General features: G+C 40.0%; 1 protein-coding gene across 3 annotated transcripts in view; it reads left to right on the top strand.

Annotated features, from left to right (window-relative positions):
* The window catches only part of ITPR2 (inositol 1,4,5-trisphosphate receptor type 2), a 1,735,249-nt gene that overhangs the window by 752,374 nt on the left and 960,039 nt on the right, over positions 1-22,836 (top strand). For all 3 annotated transcript variants that reach the window (XM_078674117.1, XM_078674116.1, XM_078674118.1), the window contains 3 exons: positions 4,102-4,228; positions 8,147-8,204; positions 12,785-12,950. In XM_078674117.1, the coding sequence (XP_078530243.1) occupies positions 4,102-4,228; positions 8,147-8,204; positions 12,785-12,950 (351 nt within the window). The remainder of the gene's footprint in view (positions 1-4,101; positions 4,229-8,146; positions 8,205-12,784; positions 12,951-22,836) is intronic.

Here is a 22,836-nt window from a genome sequence, read left to right as displayed (position 1 = left end):
TGGTCATCACATTTAAGTAATAAAATTATTGCAGTGCATTTGTTGGAAAATCACAGGTTTCACACGTCTGTTTCTAATACAATGACTCTCTGGGTTCTGCCTATTTAGTTCGGAACTCACAATTCATTTAGCTCGTCGATGGGGGTGATTCGAGGGGGCTCACATATGTTACCACGGTAGTCATTCCAGTTGGACCATACCACAACCCATTTTCGGGGGCAACCCCTCGCCATATACACTGTCTTCTCTCGGACCATACACCAATCCATATCTTTCTTCCAGGAACTAAGTGTTGGTGGTGTGGCTGCCCCCCACAGTCTCGCTATGTTTCTCTTTGCTACGGCGAGTCCTAAAGTTACCCATAGTTTCCCTTTTTTTTGGATTTGAGATTTCTTAATCTTTTTTCTGCCAAACAGAGAATTCAAGATACAGTGCAGGTATTTCAAGCCCTGCAAGACCAGGAGTGGTTAGGGTTCGTTGACTTGCAGGATGCGTAATTCCACTATTCCAACCATTCAGGTTTAATGCAGAAAGTATGTATTATCAGTGTGCTGTTCTCCCATTTGGGCTGAAGTAATCTCCCTAGGCGTTTAATTAGTAATGGTGGTAGTGTGCGGTTTCTCATCATCAGGGTTGTTTTATCTATTAGTTGACTTCTTACAGTATTGGTATTGCCTCTACTTGAGAAAGTTTTGTAACATGCAGTCATTCTGTTACATGTTGTAGGAGTCCCAGTGAATCTGAAGAAGCCATTCTTTTGATTCAGCACGTTCAGGTCAAAGGTGTGGTTCTGGAGACTCTGCCATTAAAAGCTTTTCCACCACTGGAGAGATTAGTGAGCATGATGAATATAATTGCAATATTCACGGCTTCACTAAGCCATCAAAGGGAGGTTTTGTGGCTCGAATCTTTTTATTCCTGTTCACAAGATTAAGGATGAGAGCACTTCAGGGATGTCTAGGGCATCAATAGAACCAGTTTTATAGTCGTTTCAAGCATGTGATTTACCTTTCTCCTCCAATGAGACAGAGCTTCCAATGGGGGAGATGCTATCACATTTGTTTATGGAGCATCCACTCAAGATTCCTTGGCATTATGTAAGAATTGTAATAGAATCATTTGCTGTAGGGGTGGCGTGCATGTTTGTAAGATATGAAATTCATTGCACTTTGGCTTGATGGTGAAGGAACTATGCATATGAATGTATTGAAGTTAAGAGTGATGGCATTAGCTCTCAATGGTTGTCATCCTAAGTTGAAGTCTTTTCAGATTCTGAAAGACATCACAACCGTGTTAGCTCTGTCTGAACACACATGGCTGTGAAGTTATGGGATTGGGTCATAGTTAAGATAAGTGGTCTGTCAGCAACTTAGCTGGAGAGGATAGAAACTCGGAAGGCATTGACTGCCCCCTTTTACTAAGAGTGGAATAACTGCAAGTTCTGACACAGGTTGTTTAATGTGTCTGGAGCACAAACATCATTGTGACTGTAACTGGGGAAAGAGTGCTTTCATTTCTATTATATGGAATTTCCCACGAGGATTCTGTATTGGATACTCCTTGTCTATTCTTAACCTATCTCCTTCACTATGCTTTTTCTCTTGTGCTGCTAATTCAGAGAGTTATTCAGAAAATACAGCTGCAGGCTTCTCGTGATAGTTATTGCTCTAGACTTGACCTGGCGTCCGTTGTTTCTTTCTTGTTCTGCCTTCTTTTTCTCGCCATCCAAGAGAACCTTTTGCTTCAGGAAGGGAGAAGTATGTTGTACGCAAATCTTCATACACTAATGTTACTTGCCTGTTTAGTGTTCTCAGCCCATCACCTTCTGGAGGAGATCATGGACATTCTTCTTGTAGCTCATCATACTTCTACTTGGGTGTTATGTTATAGCATTCGGTCAGTTTTTGCATTCTAGTTCCATGACATCTCTTTATAGGTTATTTTCAGGCTAGGATTGTGCAGATCCTCCAATTCCCCTTCCCATCAGTTAAAAAATGAGATTTTTATTTGGCCATTTAGGGCTATCTAGCTGCTAGTTTGGTATGTATTTTCTATCTAAATAAAGATCCTTTGTTACTGATGCCTATTGTGTCCAAGTTATTTGATAGCACTTATGATTTCTGAACTTCCCAATGCATGATGACGTAGGACCCTTTCCTGTGATGTCAGTTCTTGTTGGAACCATATGTAAGGTGTTTCTTGTAGGGGAAGGGTGCATCACAGCACATTTGTTCCCTTATATTTTGTTGCTCTCTTTTCCCCTTCCTTTAATTTTTGTTCCTGATTTTTGCACCTTTTAGTTTTGTCTGCTTTTGGTTTCTACCTCTGAATTCTCCAAGCTCTTTTGTTATTCTTGTTGTTGGGAGGAGTTTGAGCTTAGCTAATCTCTTCAATATTGATCCTCATCTCATTCAAGATATATTAGATTATGCCACGGTTTTGAAATAACCACTCTCCATAAAAGACAGTTACTTAGTAAGCATACACTTTCAATCTTGCCTCCTGGCTGACTGCATCAACCACTGCTCCAGTCAGGCACCGTCATTGCAATATGCTTTACAACAGCATACCCACATCATGTGCATTACTTGTTTACTTTATGTACGGTGAAGCCTGGTCAAGCCAGTTGAAGTGTATACTAAATGAGTTTTTACTGCTAGTATTTAAAAATGAATAAGTAAGACATTTGACTCTCCGAGTTCAGTGCTAATACTACTTTTGAAGCGTCTGTTCTTTAGCAATGACCACATTGCGAATCATAACCCAATTATCATTTAGCTGAACTAACTTCGAGAATTCTAATAATATAACGTTCAAAATTATGTTTACATTATATTTCTAAAATGTATTCTGTACATCTTGAAATATATTAATAGTTGTAAATAATACATTTACTCCTAAGTTAAAGGCATAATATAATAGGGACTAGAACTCCTCAAAACGTAAGATTTTGGGTATGTTATTAGAGCAAATGGCTTTACCATGTACTTTGTTATACCTATACACTCGGAAATTACATAGGCACTTATTCAACTAATACAGAAGAGTTTGTGAATCAAAATTCGCAATTTGAAATGTCTAGTTGAGTTTTAAACACATAATGCATGTGATATTATTACTCAGATACATAAAATGCACTTTGAAAAAGCAAATGTAATCTTTTCGAATTTTCTAAGTTTATCAAAGAATGGTACATTCAGGATATCCATGGCCACTAGCCTTGTGATAAAACGCAATCTACATGAAAAGAAAATAAACGCTAACATAAGGAACAAAAGAGAAAAAGAAAACATTTGTGATTAAACTTCGCGTATCTCAACTGCACCTGCCCTTAATGTCCTATATCGGTACCTGTATTGAGGATACTGGAAATACCTCTTACCTAATCATCATTTGTCAACAGAAAACGCAATCTACTTCTGCACAGTAATACTAATAACTTGCTTTTTATACAATAGTTGCTACTGAGCCTTTTAATTACCAGGTGTTAATGTAACTTAATGCAATGCTACTCATTGTATTGACCTGGAAATAATGCAAGTGTGTGTCTTCCTTGCCTGCGTTTAAATGTGTGATTTGTAGCTCACATACAGATTTCAGCAGCGAACACAGTGCTTAAGCAGATTGTTTTTTTTCAATTGAGTTTTTCACGTACTTAAGCGTGCGATATTGTGCCTCAGAAGCATAAAAGGTACTCTGAAAAAGCAAATATAATCTTTTTAAATGTGTTAAGTTTACATAAGTATGGAACATTAAGGATATCCATGGCTACTGGCCTTGTGATAAAACACAGTATACTCCTGTACAGTAAAATAATAGCTATCTTTTATACAATGGTTGCTACTGATGTTTTCAATTACCAGGTGTTAGCGTAACCTAATGAAATGCTACTCATTGTATTGACTTATGAATGATGGAAGTGTGTGTCTTCCTTGCATGCATATACATTTGAGAATTGTGATAGCTTTCAGCAGGGAACATGCTGCTTTATGCAGATTATTTGTTATTTTCAACTTCTTTGGGTTTTTGACACATATATTATTGTACTTGTGCGTAAACAAAACAATTAAGGAGCACCTCTCTATGTTATTTATTTTGCAGTTCATCCTTAGCGTCAGACTGGACTACAGAATAACATATATGCTTTCCATTTACAAGAAAGAATTTGGCGATAGTGGCTCTGGTGTTGAAAACTCAACAGTGGTACCTGATTCTCCATCTTTGTCAGGTGAACATTACATTTTATATCTTGTCAAATATGTATGGTAGGTTGTGTGCTTTTTTGTAAAAAAAAAAAAGAAAAAATAAAAGAGCTTGGTTATCCTATCATTATAAATCCTCTCATAGAAGAAGTAGATCACGCAATGGTACAATAAGATTAACTGCCATACTGTTTGTGCAACTCCCCTGGACAACAAAAAACAATTGTTTTTTTTTTTTGTTTGAATATGTTTTTATTAGTTCAAAAAGCAGAGATCAAGCCATTAGACAGTGCATATACAGTGACTAGAGAACGCAATTGAACATGTGTCATGGCCGTTCCTTTGGACATGCATATTGTACAATAAACGACAGTCACACCTGACTTACGAATAGATCAAAGTAGTCCACTGGGCAATAGTTACAGATACTGTCCATATATCAACAGATAACAGGAGCAACAGTGGTTGCTAATCCACAGGGACTGTCGACTGCTTCTACATATCTCTCCTCCGGGATAGCGTAGTGAGGGCACTCGATACTCCCTACAGATAATTGCAACTTTACACATATATTCCCTTGGCATTATACATATCCAAATCGTACTTTAAACTCAAGAAAACAATGAGTGACAATAATCAACAAAACATGGAGACTTAGAAACAGGAGACCAAATACCCACAGATGAGCAGAGTATACGTGTACATGCACCACTCTATGGAAAGGGGGTCTGAGGCGGTGGAAGCAAGTGTGTCCGGTGCGACACCAGCGCGGGGGCTGGCCGGAGTTGCCTATAGGGAAAAATGTCGGGGGGCGGAAGGCCAGCGCGGAGCAGAAGGGGGGGGGGCGGCGGGGGGTGGACAACAAAAAACTAATAGCTAGAAATCCATGTATTAATATAAACCTCTGGTAATTACTCACATTCCATACATGTCTGCACCATTGCAGGCTGTTCTGTTGCCCATTGCACCATTACAGAATGAACCAGTCATAAAGACATCCCCCACGCCCTGCTCCAATAGGAACAAGATAAATACAGAATTTAATTCCTGGGCAATATCCATTCTATAATACAAAGTAGGGCTATATTAAATTGTTAAGAGTGAATTATCTGGAAAGAAAATCCGATCTGGTTAAAAATCATTTTAATTGTCCAAACAGATTAATTGGGGATTAGGGATGGTGGCCTCGGTTAAACTGATGTGCATTAATCTCTATAGAGGTAAGAAAACATTTGTGTCCTTATGGGTAAACGTTTCTGTATCATGAGCCAAACCACTCTGAGATGTGAAGAAATATATCTTTGCTTTTCAATTGATTTCTGACTGTCAGTGGGAGCTGGTCGCTTATAGTGTCCTTCCAAGTGTCCGTGTTCTGTAGTCGGCTCAGCAGGGGATTGTAACAAAGATATTCTGAATCGAGGTAAAGGTTCTGAGATGGAACTGATGCACCTGGAGGTTGGAGAAGCATGCAAGATCCTTCGTTTAGAGTGGCGTCTCTCCCAGGCAGACCTGTTGTGAGCACCAGAGTGTTTTGCTGGTGCAGGGGTTAACAACTGCTCATTCTCCACTTGTAATCCACAAGGTGCTCATAGTTACATTTACAATTCTTTAAGACGTTTTTGACTTAGACTTTTTGTCATCAATGCTGCGAAATGATAAACATTCACACACCACGCATCTAGAGTGTAAGCCCCGCTATGAGTGAACAAAGCATGGTTTCTTGGGTTTGATACATGCCTCCCAGTGAATAGACCTGGCCCTGTGTTCCAATATTACTGCAGACATATGCACAGTTCTTGGTCGCTAAATCAGAAACAGGGTAAACATATTCAACTGTTTTTTTTATGTGTACTGAGATGCCAGTTTGGGGAAGAAAACTCTTTGTTTGATGCCAAGGAAAGTGGTTTGTCCCCCCAAAACCATTCAAATGCCTATATCTGCTACGTGTATTCTTGATTTTGGGTAGCTGATTAGGTCTAAGATCAAGCAACTTAAGGGATCTTATTGCTCTTTCATGCGCTGAGCTAAGTGTGGGAAGATTATTAAAAGAACAAAAGGTCACTCCCGCTACCCAGTATACTAGTCTAACCGGATATCTGGTAGGAGAATTTAGCTGCCTACATTACAACTTAGGAACTGCAGCGTGTTTGCTCCAGCCCCGCAACTAATGAGTTCAGGTTCAAAGACAAATTTCATTCATGATATGACAATTTTCATTCATGATCTTCCTGCCTCCATTGGCAAGAATGAAAGTAGGCTGCCCCAGTGAGAGGTTACAGAAGCTTCACTTTTTCTTCAGCTCTAGTCGTACACATACATACAATGCAGGTTAAATGAAAGTGTAACTTTAGGAGATACTCTTATAAAATTCTCACATAAAATCAAAGTTACAAGATTACCCTACAACAGTTGTAATGTGGAAGAAGTACTTGTGCCCTTCTACTACTCATGCTTTCAGACCTACTTTTTTTCCTTCAGTTGAGGCACTCCATAAGAGTGCATGTGTGTGCAGGCCCTCTCCTTCATGTGTTTCTACTGTTTCGCTCCATATTGTTGCTTGTTTGCCCCCTCCACTCTCCTGTTGCTCTGTGTTGCTTGCCCCTCTTACACTCTCCCTGTTGTTGCTTGATGCACCCACCCTCCCATTTCTCTCTCTGTTATTGCTTGCTTCCCCATCCCACTCCGTCCTGTTACTTTGCCTCCTCCCACCGCATCCAGCATTGTTGCTTGCCTCCTAATTCTTCATTGATGCTTGACACCTTCTGTTTCTGTTGTTGGTTGGGATTTGACCTGTAAAAAGCCCCCACCTTGTCCTTGACCTCTCACTCCCTCCTGTACTGCCAGAGAAAAACAAGCATTGGTAAAGCCAAGAGATCTCACCTATATGACCTATTGGCTTTGTGACTAATTTGGCCATGTTATAAAAAATAAAAAAAAATAGCCAACTCCAGTAGCTCGCATTGCCAAGACCTATTGGCTTTGTCAAGGCTTGTTTGACTAGGTGAACACAATTTCTCCAGGCTAATAACGATTCTATGGCACAATCCCGTATATGTGTCATTTTCTTTGGGTAGTGCTTTATGAATTGCAATGAAAATCGTTTTTCAAAGCCCTGTTAAAACATACTATCCGCAGTGATCTCCAGAATCAGCTTTGTTTCCTATGGTAGCCTTGACAATCCATCTTAAATGTTTTAGCTATTGTCAAAGATTCGTTTTGGAATGTCCCTGTTCTGCATAACTTTCTTAATATATATATATATATATATATATATATATATTTATATATATATATATATATATCTTTTCATTGTAAATCATTGATAAAAGCAGTGTTATCGTTTAAGGATATTGTCACTTTCTCTCCTCGGGAGTATTAACCTTCCAGGAACTTGTTGAAATTCGATCTACATGACATTGATTCAAAGGAGTTGGTTATTTCTTCTCCTTTACAGAGGAATGCATTATTATACGATTGGTTACAAAATGTATTCCTACGTGAAGAATTGCGGTATATGATAATTTTGTAGAAAAATAAAAAAGTGGAATGTGTTATTTATTTTATGCATTTTAATGTAACTCTTGGCAGGTGGCCGCTTCAGAGGGCTAACCATGAACTGAGACTAACTACTGTGAAATGTACATTATTGTCCACAATAGCCGAATGCAGTGTTAGAGGCACAAGTACATTATTGAACTAGGACCAGTACAGACATATTTCACGTGCTATTTTGTGTACTAGCACAAATGTTATTGAACAGCAGTGAACAGAGCGATGTGCCGCTTACGTCTCTTTTTCCCCACAAAACCTATGTTTATTAAAAAAATAAAAAAAACATTTGGCTGCAAGATTTAAATGTTGGCGTAATATTTAACATGAACTACAAAAATAACATTCACCTTTCTGATTTTTGTTGATTGTGTAAATGTTTTCTATCTTTCCAGTTATTGTTCCTGATATAGATGAAATTGCTGCTCAGGCAGAAACCATGTTTGCTGGAAGGTATGGCATCGCTTAAACTTGTATTCTCCTTTAATCCATTTTGGAACATTATACTTCATTTAAAATATTCCCTATGTATATATGGGTGCCCTATTCACAAATGTTTTACGGAGCTTAGTGCCACTTATGGCCAATAACAAGAAGGATGTGTGCAAACGTGGCATGCTGAATCATGTGTTTTTAATAACATGAAAATCAGTGAGTCTGGAGTCTGCTTTTTTAATGCAGGAGAAGGTCGAGATTGGGCCTTGGTGATATATCTGGGAAGATTAGGTAACTACCCAGAAACATGCAACTTAATGGGTATTCCATAACATTTTCACATAGCACCTCACCCTGAAAATCTACACAAACCTTTTTGGAGCAAAAGTGTTTCTTTGGTGAGAATGTGGAGGGAACACTCTATATTCAGTGGGGATGTAGAAGGGATTCCCCTTGCATCAAATTTAAACATGTACATTTTGCCACATGGTGTATTATCAGCATGCGTATATGGTAGGCTTTGAAATACATTGTGATTCTGTGAATGCCACTGACCTCTTGAGGTACTCCTTTGATCCATAGCAAATCTTTTGAATGTCAGAAATTTGGTTCAAATATAGGACTAATTCTACAAGAGCAAATTTCTAACTTTTGTGGTAAACCATTTGTGAACCAGTCAGTGTGTTTTATGGAAATCTACGAAGCACTCAGTGCTATAGATCTGACTGCTTTTCATTAGAAAACTTCACTGAAAATATAAAGGGGGTGAGGAATCATTCCTTTCAAGTCTTAGTGGTTCCTAATTTCCTACATCAGGGTATTTAAAAAAAAATGTTTGCTAATTTACTATATCCTTCTTTTCCCCCCTACCTGTATTAAATTTGCAAGGACACTGGCAGAAAACAAAAAGTATGGGGCTTCTCTAATGTGCAAGCAGTCATCACGAAATGCAGGATTGACCGTTGATTCCATCAGGCATTCTAAATGCAACTTTAAAAGAAGTGAATTAGAGACTTTAGTACAATAGAAATCGAAAAAACATGTGAATACATACATTTAAATCCTAATCAATATAAATATATAAGTAGTAAAGTTCTCCGAGTATAAACTTTGCGCTAATCTCACTCACCTGAAAATCTCTTCCAATCTAACATGTCATCTAGAGTTTACAAAAGTTTTGTTGAGATCAGTAAAATCATAATTTGAAGTAGAGACACCTCCATCCTTTGTAGTGTTCTCTGGTGACCTCGTATTTGCATGTGTACCTGGCTCAACAGATAAAGTTTGTTCACAAGTCACCTCCTGCATCTGTAGTGTATTCTTCTTTCTTGTAGGTTTGTGCTGTACTCCTCTTTCTTTGTTCGGTGTTTCCACTCTGTCCTCATAGTCTTTCTTCCTAAATTCAATCACACCAGTGTGAGGAAGAGGGTTTAGTCCCAAGTCTGCAGCAGTGTAAAGTTCCCTGCCATGGCAGCTCAGAATTGAGCCACTTAAAACTATTTTAATACTGGCTATTTGCAAAATGAGATCATTGCTACTCTTTCCCATGCAGCTTTTAACTTTCCTGCCTAAAATACCTACAATCTCGATAAACCTTATGCGAAGTGGGTTCTTTGCAAATACATATTTACATTATATTTCATTACTTCTGGGGAAGGTGCACTTGTGGCATGGGCGGAGGTGGTTAAGTATTATCCAGGATCAAATAGATGCGACTCTCTCTAGTATAGAGTAAAACCATGACCAAAATGGAGTATTCATGACCCAAAAAGTTGGCTCTCTAATTTTAGATAGGCAATTCATTCGAAAAGAAGGGAATGTGTAATGCATCTGTAGAAACTGCTGGTGGATCTGGTCTCCGGCTGTAGAATAGGAGAAGTCAAATGTTCAGTCTAGAAGCTAAAAAATATTTTGAAAGAGGATCCCAGAGTGTTAGGATGTGTTGAAAGATTAGGAAATTAGTTTCCAATCACTTTAATGTTTTAGTTGACTGGAGTACCAATGTGCCACAGGAATTAGATATCCTGGCAAATTTCCTGCTTGTGTGGTAATGTGAGGTTGAAAACAGTATTTCCAAAACTATTTTGCAATTTTGCCTAGAATCTTTGACATCTTTACCACCCAGCTGAAAGATATATCTCATTGCTAAATGATTGTGGTCCCTGAGAAGAGTGAAACTTGGTTCCTTGTGAATGTTTGTATCACAAAGGAGCCTGTAAGAATTTCTAAATGATTTATGTGCATTGACAACTCCCTCTGAGAAATTGCGTCACCAGTCAAGAATTGGTCTTAACTAGCACCCCACTCTAATGAACGTACGTAGCACTCCAATATAAGATATGATGTGGAGTTGAAAGTTGGTCTTCTATTCCAGGCGCAAAGGTAGTCTAGGCACTAAGTTGCCACTTTAATAATTTTCTGGGCCAAAGAAATTAAACTCTTTGTAGATTACAAATCTTGAGTCTTTGGGGTGCTCGCTAATGAAGGATACATGGAAATACAGCCTGAATTGATGAAGCTACAAGGCCCACTATCTGGCAATGTGATGCAGAGGAATGTGAGAAGATGTCAATAAATATGAACGTTATTTCATGATTGTACCCCGTTTCAAACCCGGGAGTTACAGAAATTTTTATTTGCTCAGATTACCAGAAATTCTGTAGACTGAACTGGCGTGAGCAAAAGCTTTGGTTGATTTATTACAAACCCCAACTTTCAGGAGGTGAAATCCTAGTCTGTAATTGAGCCATAATGACATTGCTGCTTTGGAATACAAGAAGGTCACCTAAATTGACATGTTGTAAATAACCTTGAAATCTTAGTTCTGTTATCACTTTTTTGTGACGCACCAAGAGACTGAAAAAGGATAGCACATGAGTGCTGTGAATTGATGAAAACTTGTTCTCCCATTTTAAGTTGTAGGAATTTGCAATGTGGAGAAGGGATGTAGAATTAAAGATGTGTATTTTAAATGTAGCTGCATCATCCATTCAAATGGTTGGAGACAATCTCGCATAACGAGAATTGTTGCCATCTTGAAATGTGTGTACACGACAAACTGACTGAACTGGTGAAGATTTATTACTGGACGTAGCTTTTTTTCTCCTTTTTCACTAAAAAAAGAAAAAAAGATTGCCTATAAAATTTGATTGCTTGAAAACAGTTCATTTTATAGAGTGATGAAAGAAAGTTTGGACTAGATCACCGTCAAATTCTATGTGGTACCCTGTTACTGTTTGCAGAACCTAAGCTTCTATTGATAATGGGTTCCATGCTTGATAGCAATGTGTGAATTATAGGAAAGATCTGCTTGGTATGAAAAGATGAGTAGCATTTCTCCACTCATCAGGTCATCTCTGGTATGTCAGCAAATGCACAGTGTGCTTAGCAAAGAGTTTATCTGGAGACAGACACCAATCCCTGAGAGACATGCATACATTATGTATTGTAGTTAAATGATTCACGACATACATCTCCATCTCCTTTAATGCATATGTAGATTAAAGAGTGCATCTACCTGGTCCAGGAGTATGCCATCCACGATACATAACTCAATAAGACTCAATCTGAGTATTATTCATGCACAGCCATGGTTAACATCAGAATGCACATTTTCTGTAGCAAAGGTGTGCACTAAAAAGTGCAAACCAAGTTCGGGTACAGCTCGTACTAACACCAGAAGTCCAAGAAAGTGTCTGGACTCGTGGCCACAGTATCCAAGGAGTCAAGTTATTGGAGAAATCAAAGGAGAGATGCAGCTTGCAACCATTTCCCAGCATTGTTGATCTTTACTAACGGGTGGGCTTATTGTAAAGAGCACACTGACTAATGCTTGCAGGCAGTAATTGCAACTTCATGAAAGTCAATAAATCCCAACATTTGTTTGCATTGATATTTTGAATCTCTTAGTCCTCTTGTCTCCAGTGGGAGTAGAGGAATGGAACATTAGTCATCCTAAATTTACAAGTTATCATTGCTTAAAGTGCCTCAGACTGCTTACCTTGGTATCCTGCAATTCCATGAGTGACATCTTGAAAAGTGGGAATGATCACCTACATTTGTTAATTCCCAGTAAATATGCACCAGAGTGGGGCTCGCAACAGTCACATTCAGAATGCTTCTGAACTATGATTGCCAGAGTCTGAAACTTTTACATCTAAAATAAGAAGTGACATTTGAAGTAATAAAAGGAAATTATAATTATGAAATGGTAATAACATTGAAAGAAATAAGTTTAAATAATTTCCCCTGCATATGCTACTCATGATTCTGAGCATTCCTTCTCTTGATGCCATTAGTTACAAAATTATGTCCGTGCATGACTGGCCAGAAACAAGGTTTTCAATGCTGGAAACCATGTCTGTATTGTAACGATCTTAACTGAAAGTGCTTTAAAAACAGGTGCATACTTTGATATAATTACCCATGCATTGTCATATTTTGTCAATGTACTATCTAGGGTCAGCTGCAGACTGCTGGATGAATAAGAACATGAAAATCATGTGTTTTGTACAATTAGGTGTATTCTGTTGATACACTGGATCTTACATCTTCTCCTCTAATGTTTGTCTCGTGATTTTCACATTCTTGTCTTTCAGTAAAGAAAAGAACCCAGTGGAGCTTGATGATGAGGGTGGCAGGACGTTTTTAAGAGTCCTTATTCATCTTATAATGCATGACTACCCACCTTTACTTTCGGGGGCTCTTCATTTATTATTTAAGCATTTCAGCCAGAGAGCAGAAGTTCTACAGGCATTTAAACAAGTAAGGAGAGATAACTACATTTATAACAATGACTCTGTTGTGTACTCTTTTAGGTGTCTTGCACTAAAATGACCATGCTGTAGAAAATATCAAAAAGTGTCATGTGAATAATATTTCTGCTGTGTTTTAACGTATTTAAATATAAGACTATATATATATATATATATATATATATATATATATATATATATATATATAATATTTTACAATTCCAGATGCTGCAAGACCTCAGAGAGCAGTATAGGGAAGCAGCATATAGATAAACATATAAGCAAAAAGCACACTATCCTAATGCGTAAAACATAACACATTGTTATACAGCAATATGTATAAAAGCAAGCAGAATTTGTCAAAAGTAATCGGAAGTCTTGGACGACAAGTGCATGATATGGTGGAGACCCTATGGAAGCAATATTTAAACACCCAAAAAGGACCTTATGTACTTGAAAATAATTGCAGAGGGTATGGATCGGTATGTATCTTTGGAGAACGCCACATGTGACATGGATACTTTTGAACCTGTGGTGAAGAGCTGGACTAGCTTGGCTCTGCTCATTGGTTGAGACGTGAACTACAGCAGGACACATGCAGAAACTTCTATGTAGAATGCTAGGGTGATGAATAGTGCTCAGTCTGACTGAAATAAAAGTCTGAAGACAGTTTGACTAGGTGTAGAAGATATAGTTCACCATTTTCAGGTATTAGACTTGTCATCAGCCACCTTAATGGTGGCTGTCTGAATCCAGACTGATAGTTTAACAGTAGGACACTGGGTTTTATCTTCTTGAAAATCTGGTAATCTACAGCATTCTCAAGGACCGTCACCAGGAATGGTAGATGAGTGTGGTCTGTCAGTTTTTTAGTGAGGTCATCTTCTGCAGGAGAGGTGGGCTGTGACCAGTGTTGAGGGTGTTCTGGAAGATACCTTAGGTTAGGGATGCATTGACAGTGTTCAGCAGAGGTGACCGGTTTCTCCTAGAGACTACCTTCGCAAATGGTGACTAGCTGATATCATCTTCATACGATACACTGATTAAATGATTACAACCAAGCCATCAGTGCAAATGGAAGTGAGCGTAGTTCATTTCGGTATGAAGGTAGTTTGGGGCTATCTCACATAGATGCGTCATTGTATTTATTTATTTGAAACACGTCTATAGATATTAAGATATTAGGGCCCTTTACTTTAAAACATGAGAACATTGGGTGCTTTACAGTAAAATATTTCTCAGTATATTCTGGGGTTTAAAAAGGATTAGGAAATTAGGGTACTTTGCAGTAAAACTTTTCACACTGCATTCTGGGGGTAACCAATGATTAAAAAAGGCTATCTGGTGGAGTAGACATTGTCCAAAGCAGCTGCTGCGAAAGACGCGATTCCAGATGTATTGGATGTATAAGACAGAATAAGTCAAGTCAAAATTATTGCGGAAGGCCTTGTGGGCCATACAGCCTAACTTGACTTCTAACTGAGATTGAGAGTCAGTGATGGCTCTGGGTATGGAGTTTAAATGATCACTAGTCTTACCCTACACTATAGAAATGCAATGGAAAAGGTAATGGCAATAGGGGAGCACCAGCGCAATGTGCTTTTCCAAAGTTCTGGTAGAGATGACTAGTGAGTTAATAGCTATTTTGACATGTACAGTGGGAATGAGGTCCTTGACTTTCTTTAAGGTTTGAGGATGAAAATGCACACCATTTGGGACTTTGTTGATAGGTAGGATGAGCGTAAGAATGTAATCTAGAGTGAACACTGGGGATTTAGCTGGTGTTGTTGGAGTTGAGTAGGCACCTTCTAGATTTAGTGAATTCAGTTATGAAGGGGTGAGGTTTCCTTTAAGGGAAGCACAGATAAGGAGACAATCTGATTTCCGAAGATTGAATATTAGAAGTTTGCCCAGCAAGTATGAATGCAGTCCGGATAGACCGCTTTTTCTATTGTTTGTCTTTAGACATTTGATTGTTGTCTGCCTATTGATGCACCAAGACACAAGAAATGTTTTCAGAATTAAACATAGAGGCTCCAAGTAAAGATTGAATTATCTACCAGTTTAAAGCCTTTCCTTATCTTCCTGTATGGTCTTGAAGAGTCATGAGAAGCCTGCCGTAATCAATATAGTTAAAGGCTGCATGTAGATATGCTTAAACAAGCAGATGGTCATTACTGTTGTCAAGAACCTTTAATGCTGTATAAAAGCCCTAAATAAAATGAACCCTATTAAACACTATATAAGAGCCTTAAATTAAAAAACAATGTGATGCAAGTTCTCAAGAATTTTTAAAGTTGTTGTTTCTGTACTGAAATCAGCACTGAATCCAGCGTGCTTTTTGACCAGTAGTCCTTCCTGGATGTCGAAGGTGTTTCATTGGGGCGCTATGGTTTTCTCTATTACTTTGCCATGCCAAAAGTGGTTTAATATTGGACAGGGGCTACATATGTGTGGTCTAAGTTAGAGTTGTATGATTATAGTTATGCTCTGGATGATTTTAGTGCATGTGAATATATGCCTTAGTCTCTGGAAGCATTCATTTGTGTGCATCCCAGTATCTTGAAAGACATGGGTGTTTTCTTTGATCATTTTGAGTAATGAAGTAAAAGCTAAGGCGGGTATGTGAATCTTTGGAGGAGGCAGTGGGAGCTGTGCTATTCAAGTGGACCTTATCTGTATTGGTTGGATTTTGTTCAAGAAAAGGTTTTATAAATGTCTTGGTGTCAGTTGTCATTGAAAATTGATTATTGATGTGCCAAAGCAGTGATCAGATAACCTTTGGGAAGGTGGTTGTTTGCTCATGAATATTGATTTTGCTGTAGAGATTGTAAGTTTGTATTCTAATGAATTTTGATTAGTGAAGAGTTTGACTGGTCCCATTTTTTAACGTTTTACTTTTATTGCTTCTGTTTTGTTCGGTGTATTCTATGAACCCAAGTTGGCTAGGCATTGGTTTGAGTATTTCAAATGTAGAGGAGTGAGTTTGTGAAGGATTTCTGCGATCTTTCCTTTATATTATTTGGTGGCTATTTCAACATTTTATGAGGTGTTTAAGGGGCCACAGTGTGGGTAAAAATAAGGATTTCGAAAGCTTGTGGGAAGGATTTGGAAAGCTTGTGGGGTAAGCTTTTTCAGAGGTTGAACACGTGTTTTTCTTTGTTGGCCTGGTTAGAGTTCAGATTATTTACACATCAGATTATGTGGATGGAAGCGATGAAGTAGTGTGACAATTCAGTATTTGTGAGTTATGGATCTGATCTAAGATTTTGTGTTTTGTATGAGTTGGTGATGTTTTGAGTTCTCAAAGGTGGTGTAGGTTAGCGAGGGTGTTAACAGCAGAGGCATATTTGCCTGTGGGGCTTTCCCAATCAAAATTTAAGTTGCTGAGGAAGAAATTATTTGTACAGAAGGTTCAACTCTCACTTATGGATTTAGTCAGTCTATACATTTTGGTAACTTCTTATATGGGTCAAAGATGCAGTTTGCATAATGTTGGTGAACAATATGTTTATAGCTAGTTTTAGACAGTCAAAGGAATCTAAACTTGTGGTAGGTGTAAACCTGCTATTGATAATGGTTCTTAGAATGACAATATTGCCTTTGCCAACTTTGAGTTTTCTGTTGGCCATCGATAATTTGTAATGTTATCGATGGCCAAGATGGCAAACATATCCAGCATTTGTGAAGAATGTTAATTTTGCCATAATTTAGTGAACAAGATTGCTTCAAGCTTGTGATCTGTTATGAGGTTGACTATTTGTTTGCTGTGTGCATTGGCAGAACTGGCACATATGAGCACACATGTTTAGTGTTTGGCTGCGGGTGCGAGGCCTCCGTTCCTGAAGGTGACGTGGCATCTATGATGTGTCAATGTGAACAGTGCGATACATCGATTCTACAGCATCAAAGTCAAGCTGCTCGGGTGAAGGTTATACATCGGTCGAAAGCCACACAGGGCGAGGCCTGCGTCAGAGTCGGAGTGGTGCATCGCAGACTTTGGCGGAGCAGTGCTGGAGACTCATGCAGTGGCAATTCTTCGGAGCTGCTGGGACAAAGTCGGGGCTGTGTTCAAAGTTGGGGTAGCTGCATCGTGCACTTGCCGAGCGGTGTCCACGGCTTTGTTGCAGGCTGTGGCGATGCATTGATTTTACTTGGATGCGCCGGCTCTGAACTGATGCTTGGGAGTCTATGCATCAGTTTCTTGATTACAGCACCAAATTCACCTCCAAGGGCCCAGGACTGACCGCAGAGGAGCCAAGGTGCTGGTAGCTAGATGCAGGTAAAATCTTTGATTTCCCTGGGACTTCAGCAACAGGAGGCAAGCTCAGGCAAGCCCTTGGATAACCTTAGAAAGCAGGATGCGGAGAGTAAAGTCCAGTCCTCTCACTTCCAGGCAAGAAGCAGCAGGCCAACACAACGAAGCAAGCAACAAAGTGGAGTCTCTCCTGGCACCACACCAGCTCTTCTTCCTGTCAGAATGTCCTCAGTCCAGAAGTGTTCCGAGTATTTGGTGTCAGTTCTTTTACCCATTTTAGCCTTTGAAGAAGGGAGACTTCAAAGAAAACTCTATGTACTGGAAAATATCCTTACCTTCCTGGCCCTGGCTCCTGATGCTGCAGGGGGGTAGGCAGCTTATTTGTGAGGGGACAGGCTCTGCCCTATTCGGGTGCAAGTGTCAACTCCTCCCACCACTCTAGCTCAGGCAGTCCCATCAGCCTGGTGGTGGGCTATCAGGATATGCAGGGCACACCTCTGCTCTTTTTGTGTGTCACTGTCTAGAGTCAATTTACTAAGTCCAACTGTCATCCAACCCAGACATGTATTCTAGGGACAGGCAGTGGCACTGAATGGTTAAAGTAGGAAAATGCCAACTTTCTAAAACTGTATTTTCAGACCTGCAATTTAAAAACTAACTTCACTAAAATATGTGTTTTAAAATTGTGAGTCCAGAGACACCAAACTCCAATTTTCTATCTGCTCCCAATTGAACGTCACACTTGTAAAGTGTTACGAGGCAGCAGCCATTGCTAATGTGTGGGAGAGATATGCCTTACTGCAGTGAAAAACTAATTAAGCAGTTTTTCACTACCAGGACATGTAAAACTTACCATTACATGTATTATCTTTTGAATACACTGCACCCTGCTCATGTGGCTACCTAGGGACTACCTTAGGGTTGCCTTGCACGTAATTAAAGGGAAGGTTTGGGCCTGGCAAGTAGGTTAACTTTCCTTGTTGATATGGCAGTTAAAACTGCACACACAGGCTCGACAGTGGCAGACCTGGGACTTGTTTAAAGGGCTACTTATATGGGTGCTACAGTCAGTGCTGCAGGCCCACTCGTAGCATTTGATTTACAGGCCCTGGGCACATGTAGTGCACTGCACTAGGGACTTATTACGAAGTCAAATATGCCAATCATGGAGAAACCATATGCCATTGCATTTAAGACACATAGCACATACACTTTAGCACTGAGACACAGAGCACATACACGTTAGCACTTGTCAGCAGTGGTAAAGTGCCCAGAGTCCTAAAACCAGCAAAAACGAAGTTCAGCGCACAGTCAAAAACAGGAGGTCAAAAGCAAAAAGTCAGGGGAATCCATGATAAAAGATACCAGGTCTAGCACCATGCTTTGGGCTCGCTAGCTTTGGATCAGTACTTGGAATGAGGAGTTGCTAATGCCTCCTCCACTCAATGTTTCTACTTTTCGTCACTCTCTGCCTGTTGTCAGATATTTAGGCTGGATACCCATAAAGCACTGCTGCCCAGCTGGTGCGATAGCAATTTCTTAAGTAATATCCACTTCATACACAAGGCTCCATCCTCATTCTGTCTTCCTTGTCTTAGTTCTTTCAGTCTCCTAACCCCTACTTTCTCTCTCTCGCTCACTCCTGTGCAGTGAGATAATGTTATGATTGCTTTAAAAGTTCTACAAATATGCCAAACACCCTATGAAAAACCAGAGACAACTGATGTCCAATTGCACAAAGCTCTAGGCTACAATGTTCTTTACTTTGAAGCACTAATATGCTTCTTTCTTTCTTTCTTTCTTTCTTTCTCTCTTATGGTCTTACGTTTCCTAGAGTCTTTGTTGCTCTCCAAGTGTCTTTCTCCTCTTCTTTCCGTCTTTCACTCTTTGTTTTTCTCTTTTTCTGGGGCTCTTTCTCCAGGTCATTCTCTTACTACTAAGTGTTGACCCGTGTAGAGTGCTTGGTTGGGAAAAAAGAGTCAGTCCGGAGGCTTTGAAAATGAACATCTAATCTCCACTTCCCTTCTATCACCCCCACCAAATAGTGCTAAACTTTCTGCTACAAAGTGCATTATCCCCTTTCATACACCAGAAAGCCCCTCCCTTCTCATCCCCTCTCCCATCTCGAAGACTTCTAACATTTAGCATTTCGTCTCCCTTCAGCTGTCTCTCTTTTGTCATTGCCTTGCTCACTCTTTTGTCTTCAGATCCAGCAAAGAGACTTTCCTCCCCCTTCCCTTAGCTCTTCTCATCACTTCGATATGATCCTACTCCCTCCAAATTTTTTGTCATCCTCTACCACAGTCCATCATACTTGTCTCCCCTCTGACCTTCCTCCAACCCTGTCTTTCACCCACAAATCTTTTGCTCTCCATCACTCTCTGGTCTGCCTTCTCCCTAAACTGTGCAGCTGATCCTTCCACAAAACATCCTAGGAGAGTGGTTCTCGCTTGTTAGCTGTAAATGGTATTTTACATCAAACACACATCCCACTGTCAGAATGTCTTACAACTCAGCTGAAGGGCGTGCACACTTCTAGAGGGTCTCTATGTCCCCTGCCAGCAGTCTAATCAGAACTTTATGGCTATGTAGCTGGTGGGGCTCAGGGACCATGAAGCCTGTCAGTCTTCAGGCTACCTCTGGCAATGCTGCTTCGAAAGCAGGTGAGTATAAAGTGGCCATGGCAAACATTTCAATGCAGTGAATTCAAGTCAATCAGATGAGCTCTAGTAACGTTTCCTGCTGAAATGTTCAACAGTGAACACAGAATACTGTATGTGTTTTACATTAGAAACTAATGGGTACCTGTATGACTGAAATCAAAGATGGCAGAATAAGCATGATATTCTGTGTGTCCAAGAAACATGCTAAACTGGCACAGCTTAGGTAGCACTTTTGCATGTTTTTACTCACACACAAAACGGGCACAACATTGGCAAATCAATACATGCTTCCCCCACAGACAGAAGAGGTGCACCCTGAACCGCAAAAGGACAAGCCTGGGAACTTTCTGACAACAACATTGTGTGCATGCTGGCTGGTTGTTTCTGTGGGGAACTTGCTGTCATTGAAGTATGTCTTGAGATGAAGTAATTGTAGTAGTCTGCTTCGAGTCCCCAACAATGTATGTAGAAGCGAGGTTGGGGTTAGACATCTTCTCTGAACATTGGGTCAGTAGCCTCCTGCTGGCCCCTCTGTTATCCCCAAGAACTCATCTGTCTGACCTCAGCGATGATCTGCAGGCCATCCAACCCCTTGAATTCACGTTCTTCTAAGCCCTTTGAGCCTATCAGCCAGCCAGCTGTCAAGGGATCTCCAAGTCCACATTCACAGATTGTTTGGTGGTTCTCAGAGGACATGACTTGGCCCTTGCATTGTGTTGTTACCTAGCTCTCACACACCCTCTTCTGGAGCTCACCCACACTAAGCCATTGCTAATGGATCCCAAACCAGACTTCTGTCAAGCACAAGTTTGTTTACTGCCACACTCAGAGACCCTTTGCTGTTCACTAGACACCGTCTGCCAGCCCTTGGAACAACAAATCACCCATCAAGAAGCCTCACCTGACATCCAACCTTCACTGGCCCTCAACCAAACGTACATGACCCTCAGGCCCACTCTGTCAGTTCTCAGGTTCACTTTGCCGGAGGTAAGTCTGTTACCAGTATTCAGCTTCTACCTTTTTATCTGCACTCTCTGTTTGTTGCAAGCCCATCTTTTGTCACCCTCTGCTGGCCCTCAAAGGACCCAGAAGACACTGCGACGCCCCTCGGAGACGCTTAACTAACCTTTCCCTCCCTCTCTTTCTTTTCTTTTTTCCCATTGGCCTATTTGCTTTCGGTTTCTCTAACAATTCTCTGCATTCTCTCAACTTTTCATCATTCTTCTCTTAATCTTTTCTCTTTATATTTTACACATATTTAATTATTATTTCAATGTACTTACAATCGCGCTTTTATTCAAAGCACTTGCATGCCCATGGTACCTTAGCAATGAGTGCCAAAATGATAAATAACAAGTCGAGATAAAGAAAAGGAGATAAAAAGCAGTGGAAAGCATACACAAAGCCATAGGAAAACATATAGTGAACTCGAGGAACCAGTTTATTATCAATATAAATTCATCAGTTAGAAATAATCAATTCTCAAGGAGTCATGCCCGCTTTCCTCCTCACCAAATGACTGTCGTATGGTACAGAGTCGAGGTAGTAAAGATAGGGTGTGAAGGTTGCAGGACTCCACGAAAGCAAGTAGGTGGGCGCTAAAACTCATAGGCAGTAGCAGATGGCACGCACTCTGCAATCAGCACACATTTCTCACTGTGTGTGTGGAGTCGAACAGATCGCAGAATATGTAAAACACCTAGATATCACAGCAGGCCCACGTGCACCATGAAAGCTTGAATACAAACACCAGCAAAGTTCACGAAACATTGTTTTTCATTTGACAGATATGTTATTGTACTGCTTGTTAAAGCAGATTTTGCAAAAAGCAAAAAAGTGCTATGTGGAATGCTTCAATTGATTTGAGCCTCTGGTAATCACTCCAGATCACATGGCCACCCTTCCACCCCAGCCAGGAACCAACCATAGGCAAGTCAGCGGTGGACTTGCTCCAAAAGGAAAGGTTCAGCTGAAAGTGCCAGGCTATGACCCCTCTGAACTGGAGCCAGTTTTGGGTTATTTGGCCTCGTCAGTAGGGGTGCAGAGTGAATTATGTGGCACAGTAAGTACTGACCCAATGTCTAGGTATACCCATCGCTCCTAGAGCATTGTACTGAAAAAAACAGAAACAGACATCTCTGCCACTGGAAATTACACCGAGTGCATTCCATGTATTTGCCCTCTGTCACCCAATCAGTCTGGGCCCTGCTCCAGTTTTGAATCACTGCAAATGACATGTATGTGCTCTGTCCCTAACTCAGTGATATACATTACACCCATTACCTCCCGGCCCCCGGGAAAGATGAAAGGTGGAGACACTACTGCCTGAATTCAATATTTCTGCATAGATGTCTGCAGGCAGCACAATTGTCATAATGCGAAATAAGCAGAATGATCAATGGTACATTTTTTTTTCATTATGTAATAATATAGTATTTCTTTTGTGCTCTATATGTTTAAATAGTGCTTTACTGTATCACTGGGTTCACAGCACCGAGAAAATAAAACAAAATACTTTTAGGATGCCTGTTATTCACAATGCTGGGATACTGTTGGAGACTGTTTTTCTGGAAGCCACAATCCTTCTGGCATAGTACTGTATTTGGTATTTACTCGGGCTCTAATGCTGGAGCGAAAGTGTTGCTGGGTATCCCTCTTTATTTGTTCGGGAGTGTGGGATATGATAATGCCATCTTTAACCACTGTCCACTTCCACCCGTTCACATTAAATAGTGTAAGTCACTTTTCTTTAATGTGCAATTGAAACGATCAGGGGCAGCCAGCCACTGGAAACAGTAAACAAGTATTGGCAATGCCAATAGGTCTAACTTTAAAGAAATGTTGTATGGTAATGTGAAGCTTTGCAAGTAAATACCATGGAATTGAGTGACTGCCTTCATCAGATCTGTGCTGCTGCCAGAGAGAAACACCATGTATTATCTAGTTAGTTAAGATAAAAGTACAATATCATGTGT

The sequence above is a fragment of the Lissotriton helveticus genome, chromosome 1_1, assembly GCF_964261635.1.
Source record: "Lissotriton helveticus chromosome 1_1, aLisHel1.1, whole genome shotgun sequence".
In the NCBI taxonomy this organism is placed as follows: Eukaryota; Metazoa; Chordata; class Amphibia; order Caudata; family Salamandridae; genus Lissotriton; species Lissotriton helveticus.
Note: the sequence above shows the minus strand (reverse complement) of the source record. Positions and strands in the feature narration are given on the sequence as shown.